Genomic DNA, 10600 nt, shown 5'->3' with positions numbered 1-10600 from the left:
TTGTAAAAAAAATCTACAAGAAGATAATAGTGTCCCTCTTCATGACTTTTTCTTGAATATATATATATATATAGTTATATAGTTATGTTTATACGAGAACAATAATCAAATAAGATAATAAGAAAGCGGTCAAATCACGTGTAAAATCACATGTGATTCACGCGACTTCAAGTCGCGACCCACGTCGCCAGCACATCCTCGCGTTGACCATTAGTGTAAAATCATATGTGATTTGCCATGCATGTGATTCGGACGTCTTCATGATCTTTTATTTGGTTATTGTTCTCGTTTGAAGTTCATGGCTGTTTTAAGATTAAAAGTGATCAAAGGTTCAAATTCCTTCTTACACTTCTCGTTTTAACTCTTATTCTCACACGATCATTTGTGTGTATGTATATGTATGTATGTATGTATGTATGTATATATATATGTGTGTGTGTGTGTGCTTACTTTGTCGGGGATAGGTTCCGGTGAGAAGCGTATGATGTGATATGCACAGATATGAACCGGATCAATCCTCGTATCAAGCGCACTTCATGGCGGTTTTGAGATTAAAGGTGATCAAGAGTTCATATCTCTTCTTACGCTTCTCACCTTAACTCTTATTCTCACACGATCTTTCGCCTCCTTTGTCGTCGACTAAAACTTTATGATTCATCTCGCGTTTCTTTCTCAACAAGCACCAAATTCTTCAAGACTGTCATATGTCAATTCATCGATGGTGAATTTAATTACTTGTATCAAAAGTCGCTCTATTAACTCACTGGATGTCGTTGGAAGCGTAAGTAACGAGATAGCAATCAGAAATACATATTTTGCTGTCCACCGAATGCAACAATTAGGTTTTTACTATTCATGTTGTTTGTTATAGCGTTATCAACTTTATTGATGATGTTGTCGTAGTATAACTCAACATTTATATCGTATTTGAACATGTTTATCGGTTCGTCATGAGTTAATCTTACAAAGTTCAGACGTATTAACTACAAGTTGTAAATATTATACAACATAATAAAAGTATTATATCAATCTCGTACGTGAATATACTTATGAATGAAATTTTGAAAACAAGTTTAAATTTTTTAAAAAATACATGTGAATACGAGTATCAAATCAAACAAAATAAAATATATGTTTTTAATATAGTTTATTTAATTAAAAAATCAATTATATTAAGATAATTTAGATTTTTTAAAGAGAAATTGACTCAAATAGTCATTTCACCCGTTCAAATTGGTCTTTTGGTCATTCATCTCCCGCGTTTACCCAAATATCACTATGTCTGCAATATCCACATCCACAATATTGCGAACCTAGCTAAAAGACAAAAATAGTCATAGATCCGCAATTTACGGAGGTGTCAAAGTGTAAAAAAACGTTTATGAACCAAGTCCGCAACTGCAGGAACCAAATATGTAAATCTGTAATAGGTTCACAAAAATATGACGACGTTTATTTTTTAAGAGGTGCTGAAATCTGAAGTTTGATTTATAAGAGTTGATCCTAAAGTCTGAAATCTGAATCGGTAAAATTGTTTGTTCTTACGTCTGAAGTCTGAAATTTGAATCGGTGAAAAAATGACTGATAGGTGAAATCATCAGATCAAAATAACTGTTTTAATTAATTTAATTTACACTTCATTGAGGATAATATCCTATTGATCCCTAGGGAATCTAGGTGTACCCTTTTACCTTTATTATATGGCCCTATAATGTTTAATTGTTAGGTGTCAATTACAAATGACATCATTTGTAGAATCAAAACATCAATTAATGGTACATTGATGTAGAGACAAAAACATTGAATTATAAAATGTACCCTCCATACATTAAACCTAACAAATATTCATACTTGTTCTACAAATCCTACTCCTCAATCAAACAAAAGAAACACAATCATGGATTTGAAGAACAAGGTTTTCGATTTAGCTGATGTCTTTGTGCACAATAACGATAAAGATTGTTGGGTCATCATCAACGCACGCGTAAGAAACAGTTAAACTTGACTTAAACCCCTTTTCGCTGTGTTGTTTTGTTGTTTGCTTCTGTTACTTGATTGAGTTGGCTAAATTGTGTTAGGTGTATGATGTTACAAACTTCTTGAACGATCATCCTGGAGGGAATGACGTGTTGTTGGCTGTAGCAGGTATCGTACATATGTGGTAGCTAAAAAACAAAACTTGTTTTGCATTTCAAGATGGGTTTTTGATCTTGGTTGTATTAGGTAAAAATGCAAGCGAAGAGTTCGAGGAAGCAGGGCATGGTAGCGCTGCAAGACTGATGTTGGATGAGTATTATGTCGGAGAGGTTGATCATATGACACCTTCTTCGGATATGTCCAAGACCACAACCTCTAAATTGGAGAATTATCTCAAGCAACAAAGCAACACGAAAGAGGACAAGCAACCAGGGTCAAGCTACAAGACGAATTCGGTTGTATTCCTTCTGTCCTTAACTATCCTCGGTGTTGCTACTGGTTTTGTACTGTGCATGTGACTTGACGTAATAAAGAATAATTTGTGTTACATGTTTCAAAGTTGGTTTTAATGTGATGTATTCAAATTAAAGAGTATTCAACCACCATTTCAAATTTGCATTCAACTTCTATAACATTGTGTAATGACTAATAACATAAAGAAAATGGGAAGAGCACTCTAATGAAATGACTAATATACCCCTTTAAGGTGACACTATAAGTTGAGAAGAGGGAGGGTGAGTAATGTCAAAGTTAAAACCACTAGTGGGAGGCAATATATCATGGTTAAGCTTCCACTAGTGAATTAAATGAGTCAAATAGATAATCAAGAGTTCAAATACTTCAAATTCAAAACAAAATGGCAAACAAAGTTTATTGCTTAGACAACTCATAAATATTATAATAAAAGTATGTTAATTTAAAACTGTTAAAGTTCCACATCAACCACCTTTGACACCACCTACATTAGAGGTTCCTTCACGTATATTATCACATGTGATAAAGATGTCCTTAGTTATTGAGTACATAATAATTGCATAGAGGAAAAGTTAGGAAGTAATATGCAGACAAACATGCAACTGGTGGATAAGCTTTCAAAGATAAAATGGAAATGAATAAAATAAAATAAAGTACAGACTGACACAATAATAGAGAAGACAAGATTCTTCCCAACTCTATTCCACCAAGAAAGCTACCCCACCACCCCACCATCACCAACCATTTCTGAACCATCCTTGGCCTCACTGTAAAAACACACCAAATCATATCCATTTTTCAAACATCCAAGATTCATTATGTTTTGTATTCACATGAACAAATCCATCACTTCATATGATAAAAGAGAAAATAAGAAGAAAAGGGTCAATTTATATCAGAAAAAAGGGATCTTTAAAGTTTCCATCAGTACAAATTATAGACAATCACAGACCAATATAAGCTTTCTGTACCATTGGGACTAAAAACTACCCTAAAAGTCATTGGATCCCCCTTTTTCCAAAAAAAAAAAGACTACCATCATCATCCTTCTTCTTCTTCTTCAATTCCCCTGTTAGTAGATGATCTGTTAGAAGCTAAGATCTTCTGTTCTACAGTCTGCATTTGGGCTGGTTTTTGATGGGTTGGTCCTGCTTCTTTCTTTACAAACAAAACAAGAATGACGAGAGTTTAACAAATACTCTACCATCATCCGCATAACATAAACCTAAATCTATATTCCTAATTATATCTTCAACTATGCTAACTTAGAAGAAACCCAAAACCTGATTTCAACTCTTTTTAGTACCATCAACTTTCACCCATTCATAGCGTCCACGAAGGGGCTTTTCTTTCACAGGATCAAAGTTATACCTGCAAAAAACAATTGGGAAACCGGAATGATTAAATAAAGAAACAAACCCAGATGGGATTATATAATTATGTTGCTAAAAGATAAGTAACAATATATCTATGTACTTCTCAATGAACAGTCGTTGTTGCTGCTTTTCTGGTCCTGTAAAGAACTCGTCCATTTCACTAGTTGACGGGATATGCCTAGATGTTGTATTTTGTACCCTGCGTTTGCCATCATTAGATTTCGTCGGCTTTGTAGAAGAACCGGGGGTTCTAATGGCATCCGGATCCCCGATCAAATTGCATGGTGTGGTTTCTCGAGTACTCCTGTCACAAGAAAGATTCATCCATGAACCATCTTTAATATGAAGTACTAATCGATTAAACAGCTAAAAGGGATCAATAAGAAATACTTTTCAGCCAAAAAGAAGCCTCCAAAAACAAAAGAACATAATCAAAAACAAGATCCTCTGTTCATTTGAAGAAAAAGATTACTTTAGCCTGTAATCAAACAAAAAATGAATAGTGCATGCAGACAATAGCACAAAGGAAGCAACTTTGTTTGCAGGGGTCTCAGTTGCTCACAAATAGTTGATACCATGTTTTTATCTTTAAAAACAAACAAGTATCACAAGAAAGGAATTACATTCTGATAATTACAAGTTCCAAAGAGGTGTTTGCATACACAACAGAGACCCCAGTAAAAAAAATTGTCACCAGATGACCAAAATGACCTTCTTGTTTCAATACCCCCATCCCCTAAGGATCCGGGAGGGCCAAATGATTGAAGCATTTCAAACTACAATCCGAAGGGTATTCCTGTAATCTTGTTATATTTACTTAATGACAATAAAGAACCAAAAAGCATAATTTGCATGATCTAATGCCTCAAACAAATGATTCTTGCCACAAGCAATGATTCCTTTGGTGTTATATCTATAATATAAAAAAGAAAAAGAATCAAAGAGAAAGAACAATATGTTGATGAATGAGAAGTAATTATATTATGGTGTTACACCATTCATGCAAGTTTCTAAATTTATGCCAAAATTCCCAACCTCCACATGTATCCTTTTGTAATTTTCACAAAGACAAATGAAATCAGAACAAACAGAGAACCCGATTCAATTGGCACACAAACCATGGAAAAATAAAGACACATAGACAAATTAGAAGGTTTCAAGGGCCATACAGTAACATAAATCAAGATTAATTTTCTTTAATCAAGATCAATTTCTTTAATCGAGAACATGTTATTGAAAACTACCCAAGAAGAAAAGACAGTAAGCAATGAATCCAGAGAGGTAACTGAAGCAGTAAAGCAAGAACACCGTTATTTGATCAAGAAAGATGACGACATACCAAGAAAGCATCACAGAGAAAACAATCAAATATCAGAAGAATTCAGAAACTTATGATACCTAAGACGAACCCTAGATAATGGGGTAATGATTGAAGTACCAAGATGATAACAGACGTCATCGCTTCCTTGGAAACCCAGAACTTTTTTCCAAACATGGGGAAAAATTATGAGAAAAAAAAAGAAAGATTTTTTTAATTGCTTCACTTTCTTTTCCTTAACAGTCTCTGGAAACAACCAGAGAATGACAGAGAGCCAAAAAGCCCTTTTAGAAGAGACTTTTCAGGGATGGAAATTACTAAATAAACAAAAATTCCAAATCCCCACATATATTGGTTCATATCTCAAAATTTCCACCCAATTTTTTCGAAATAGGACGAAAATCTCAATTTTGTATCTGTTTTTTAACCAAAGATAGAATGATTAAGATAAAAAAGATAAGATAATTCAAAAGCTTTTAATCAAGGAAACAATTTTATCTGCTCAAGAATCCACAAGTGAAGAAACCCTAATTCATATATTTACATTGAGCAAAAAGGAGTAGCAGTTGGTAAAGAAACTCTTTTATGAATAAAAAACTTCAATTCCAGAAAAAAGAAGTGTTTTAAGAACTCAAATCTGGCAGAAGGATCACAAAAAACCCTAATTGGTGAATTTCGATCAAGGAAGAAAGAAGCAAAACCCAGAAACCCCACCTTTTCTGTGATTAAGATTTTGAGAATAAAATTATTATATTCCAATTAACCAAATTAAATTTCAAAAAAGAAAAAAAAAACCCACCTTCCTCTACCTTCAAATTCCAACATGTTTTCCCCAAATGAAGCTTCTTCATCGTCAATTGCCAATTCTAAATTACCCTTAATCTCAATTCCTTGGCGATTTTCTTCCTCCTTATCAACCAATTTCTCAACAGACCCACAAGAATCCACAGAATTAACCTTCATCCTTGACGAAGATTTATTAGGGTTTGTTGTCGGAGTACAGTTCTCCTTCGGTTTCTTCTGCGAATTTGGCTTGACGAGACGACGGCTACGAAGCTGAATGTAAGAACCAGCACCGGCGGTGGCAACAGCAGCGGCAGCTCGTTGAAGAGCTAGGGTTTTTGCTCGGGTAAGAACACCGCCGAGAGAAGGAACTTCCATTGACGACACTTCCCCTGTAGTTTTGGATTTTCTCCTCATATACTTCCCCATTTTCGATTCCGTTTTCTTTGAGTTGTTCGTTTTCTCTTGCTCTTCTCCGACACCGACTGATACTAAGGTTCGAATCGCATCTGAGATGGGTGATAAAGATGGTTTTTTCGTTGTTGGTTGGAGCGGAGAGAGGAGCCGTTTGCAGTTGAGAGAGAGAGAGAGAGAGAGAGTTCTAATGTGGTTTATGTTTAAGGAGAATAAGGGATTGGGGTTTTAACCATTTTGAGGAGCATTTATTGTAAATATATTCTTTTCAACAAATAATTTACAACAAAATAATTTAAAATTAAGAATAAATAGTTAATAGTTAATAGTTAAAAATTTTAAAATAAATTATCTATATTGTATTATAAAATATTTGATAAAAAATTTTAAAAATTATTTTTTATACATAAATTACTATGTTTATTTATCTATATTATTTAAAATTTAAGATAACAAGTGAATTATACATAAGTATAATTTATTAAAGTTTTATGTCTGAATTCGTGTAACTAACAGTAAATAAACATAATAAAAGTATACGATAAACATTTCATTTTAAGTTTAAAACATCTAAAATATATTACGATAATTATTAAATTTTAATAAAATACTTAATTATTATTTTTATAAAAAATTATATTATTAAATCAAAAATAAATTACTTTATTATTAAACTTAAAGTCAATTATGATAAAAAAAATTGAATTGAAGAAATTACGGAAAAAAAATAACTTTTAAATAATTAATTTGATATTAATATTGATATATTTTTTCAAAATTTTTTATTTTATTCAAAAATAAAATTATTATCGTTTTCTTAAAAGAAAATAAAATAATGTGACAAATATCTATAGAGTCAATGAATAAAATAAAACATTAAAATCGAGATATATCTATCTGCATCATACAAGTACTCTCCTAATATAATTGTAACGGATTTTTATTTTTAGATATTTTAAGATTAATTATATTATATAAATAATAATAGTTAAAATAACTTTTTTCTATTTAATATTGAACTTTAAAAATTACTCTATTCTTTAGGAGCTGTAGTTTCTCTTTTTCTTTTTCTTTTCTATTTTAAATAAACAATTTAGTATATTTATTAGAATAAAATAATATTACAAATCTTTATTGAAGATGTTTTCTTACCATCTAAATTATTAATTTTTAATTATAATTTTTTTAATATTATATATATATATATATAAGGTCGGATTTAGGGAAAATCATAAAAAAAAAAATGAAAAACTAACTCTACAACTGTTCATCTAAACGGTACGTACAAGTAATTCGTAAGAAATTTGTCTGGTATACACATGTGCATAACATACACATATGCGTAAAAAGTAAGAAACAACTTCAAATCACTTGTATGCATTTGTGTATATCGTCTATATGAATAATTATCAGTGTATTCCTCAGTTTTTCATTTTCTGAGTTTCTTCTAAACCTCCCTTTATATATATGTGTGTGTAATAAGAGTTTATTTACTATGATTTAAATATTTATGAAAGATTGTTAGATTAAATGACGATTGACATAGATTTGTATTATTAGTATAAATAATACGGTTTGTATTTGAAACTGTATCTATATACGAAGACCAGTATATTTAATTTACAATATGAATGTATTGCATATATATCTATGTGGATTAGGAAATCATAATCAATTTTTATTTAAAATATATAATCAATAATAGTTAAATAAGTCATTAAACACAACCAATTATTTAATGTTATTGTCATTAGCATTAAATATGTGACATTAATGAAACTTGCAACTATTTATTATATAGTTTTTTTTTTTTTTTTGTGTAGAATAAAATGTTAATTTCATTTTACCCTTTTGCCCTTTATAAAATGACTTATTAACTTTTATTTTTATCTGGGTTGAGGTCCGAACGACCACGAATGGCCTGGAGTAATCGCAAGTGTACCTCTATTGGTAAAAGGGTTTCAGTAGCATCTTGACCTGAACTCGAGGTATATAAGATTTTCCACTACATCCCATGAGGTTTGATCAGTGTGCCACAATTTGTATCTGGAGTCCTTAATATTTAATAAATAAATAGATATAAGTAAATAAATAAAATGTATATTAATTTTATTCTATTATATGATGCCCATTAAAATGGTCTTGATATGTTGGAAAAAGGACAAAAATTGATGTTTCTTTAACTTTTATAATTACAAATATATAAAACAAGATTTTTCACTAAAGGACAAAGATACATTGGATACCATATGAGGATTAATGTAAATATTATATATAAAAAGAGAAGTGATCAAACACAAATTATTTATATTTGTATAAATCGTGTAAATCATCTTTATTTGTCGTTTTTGTTGTTTAATCTTATAAAAAAATTATGAAATTGTTTCATATAATATTTTTTTTTTGATGAAGTTATTTCATATATGATTAAGAAATTGTTTCATATAATACTTATGAAATTTTAATGAAACTGTTTCATGTATTTCTCTAAAACTAATATAATGAAAATGATATATCTGAAGTCGGAATTTCCTAAAAATGTATTAAGTGTTATTTAATAACTATCATTAATTGTCTTAAATTATTGATTGAAGATAGATCCATGAATTTTGAAAATTTTAAATAATTAATAATTTATATATTAATTTTTTAATTCAAAACATTTCATAAAAGTCCTAAATCACGTAATTTTATCTGTGTTATGACAAAAAAAAAAAAGTAATAGCCACAAAAGTGGTGCCTGATTGGTATGAGTTTGAGCTCCAAATGTCAAAAGTGTCTAGAGCTCTCGTATTCAAATTCAATGAGAAATAAAAATCATTTGGTGACCAAGGAGATTCAAACACAGTGACTCTAAGCTACTTGCAAAGCAGGTTGATCGTCTTTAGATTAATCGGCTTTGCATAGCGGGTTGGATATTCAGATTAATAAAAAAATACTAATATATATTCAAGATAATAAAACGAGTTATTACATTTTATTGTTATATTTAATATGCATCTATAAAGGAAAAATAGTCATCTACACAGTTTATTCAATATGCGCCATTAATAGACGGATAACTGGAATTAGATTTACACCATTAATTTTTTTTTTTTTTTTACAAAATAGTCATTTAAAATATAAAAATAAAATAAACAAAGTAACCGAATAAAAAATCATTTAAGGCTATGTTTGGTAAACTAACTCATAAGTTAACTGGTAACTGATAAACTAGTTGATGGCTGATAAGCTGACTGATGAATAAATCATGGTTGACAAAAACTAGCTGATGACTGATAAGTTAACTGATGAACAAATCATATTTGACAAAATGATCAAAAATGATATCTTAAAAAATTAATTAATTACAATATTTTATAATATAAAGCTCTAAAAGTATAATATGTTAATTAATATAAAAAGATAATAAGAAATAAATGATATAACATGTTAAATAAATGAATTTCAAAGTGATTATTATAAATTTTGGATTTGTTAAACGAATTTTAGAAAAAATATTTTGATTTATGATATTAAATAACCATTAGATGTACATAAAAATGTCAATCTCATATATTTCTAATTAATTCATATTTTTTTTCAAAATATATAATTGATAATTAAATTAAATAGATTATTAGAATCATCTAACATATTTTTATTATATGTAAAACAAAATAAATAATTTTATGTAATTTATGTAAATATTTTTAAAACAGATTATTTTTTACTTTTTGATAACGAAATATATTGAATAATAATTATAAAAATAATTGATGTGATTAATACTATTGTAAATAATTAATATTAATGTATATCGTATAATGTATGGTTATATTTATTAATATAGTAATAATTTATTTTTATTTAATGTTTATTAATATAGTAATAATTATTTTTATTTTAATATTTAATATAATTAATATTTAGTTATTATTAATAGTAATAAAATAATAATTAGTATTAATGAGAGTTATAATAAGTTATCAAAATGTTACTCCAAATAGCGTTCCAATAAGCTAGCTTACAGTCATCCAAATGTGTAACTAAAGAATAAGTTAACTTGTTTTTACCAAACAATGCATGGATTTCATAAAACACATAGTATGTATAAATATATATTAATATTAATTAAATTTTGGAGAACATTAATCAATTTTTTAAATATTTTCAAATTTTAGAATTTTCAAAAGTTTGTCTTAAAGTTTAATGTATGTTAAACAATAACACTTAATAAAATGTTTTTGGATGAAATTGAATCTGTTAAAATAATTTG

The 10600-nt window shown here is 29.1% G+C and overlaps 2 protein-coding genes across 3 annotated transcripts; one reads left to right on the top strand and one right to left on the bottom strand.

The window, feature by feature from the left end:
• The first annotated feature begins 1877 nt into the window (after positions 1–1877).
• LOC112522089 (cytochrome b5-like) lies at positions 1878–2535 on the top strand. The gene is made up of 3 exons (XM_025131162.1): positions 1878–1984; positions 2079–2145; positions 2224–2535. Exons 1-3 carry the CDS (start codon positions 1898–1900, stop codon positions 2493–2495), a joined length of 426 nt encoding a protein of 141 aa, XP_024986930.1. The 5' UTR covers positions 1878–1897; the 3' UTR covers positions 2496–2535.
• A 789-nt stretch (positions 2536–3324) lies between these two features.
• Positions 3325–6508, bottom strand: LOC112520688 (cyclin-dependent kinase inhibitor 5-like). Of its 2 annotated transcripts, XM_025129151.1 has the most exons (4): positions 5945–6508; positions 3928–4131; positions 3735–3822; positions 3325–3609 (listed from the first exon to the last, which is right to left on the bottom strand). In XM_025129151.1, the coding sequence occupies exons 1-3, from the start codon at positions 6355–6357 to the stop codon at positions 3741–3743; spliced, it is 699 nt and encodes a 232-aa protein (XP_024984919.1). In that variant the 5' UTR covers positions 6358–6508; the 3' UTR covers positions 3325–3609; positions 3735–3740. The 2 variants fall into 2 exon arrangements, with proteins under 2 accessions (XP_024984919.1, XP_024984918.1); XM_025129150.1 differs by having other exon boundaries at positions 3325–3822.
• Positions 6509–10600: the final 4092 nt, after the last annotated feature.

Source organism: Cynara cardunculus (genome assembly GCF_001531365.2).
Source record: "Cynara cardunculus var. scolymus isolate 2C chromosome LG 11, CcrdV1, whole genome shotgun sequence".
In the NCBI taxonomy this organism is placed as follows: Eukaryota; Viridiplantae; Streptophyta; class Magnoliopsida; order Asterales; family Asteraceae; genus Cynara; species Cynara cardunculus.
The sequence above is the reverse complement of the archived record's forward strand: the minus strand, read 5'-3'. Positions and strand labels throughout refer to the sequence as shown.

Bases quoted from the DNA above. Each gene is read 5' to 3' on its own strand.
- LOC112522089 (XM_025131162.1), top strand. From the start codon at position 1,898: ATGGATTTGAAGAACAAGGTTTTCGATTTAGCTGATGTCTTTGTGCAC. The intron at 1,985-2,078 runs GTAAGAAACAGT...AAATTGTGTTAG, and splicing joins GGGTCATCATCAACGCACGC to GTGTATGATGTTACAAACTT. The intron at 2,146-2,223 runs GTATCGTACATA...TGGTTGTATTAG, and splicing joins CGTGTTGTTGGCTGTAGCAG to GTAAAAATGCAAGCGAAGAG.
- LOC112520688 (XM_025129150.1), bottom strand. From the start codon at position 6,357: ATGGGGAAGTATATGAGGAGAAAATCCAAAACTACAGGGGAAGTGTCG. The intron at 4,132-5,944 runs GTGGGTTTTTTT...TTCTTGTGACAG, and splicing joins GAATTTGAAGGTAGAGGAAG to GAGTACTCGAGAAACCACAC. The intron at 3,823-3,927 runs GTACATAGATAT...TGTTTTTTGCAG, and splicing joins CAACGACTGTTCATTGAGAA to GTATAACTTTGATCCTGTGA.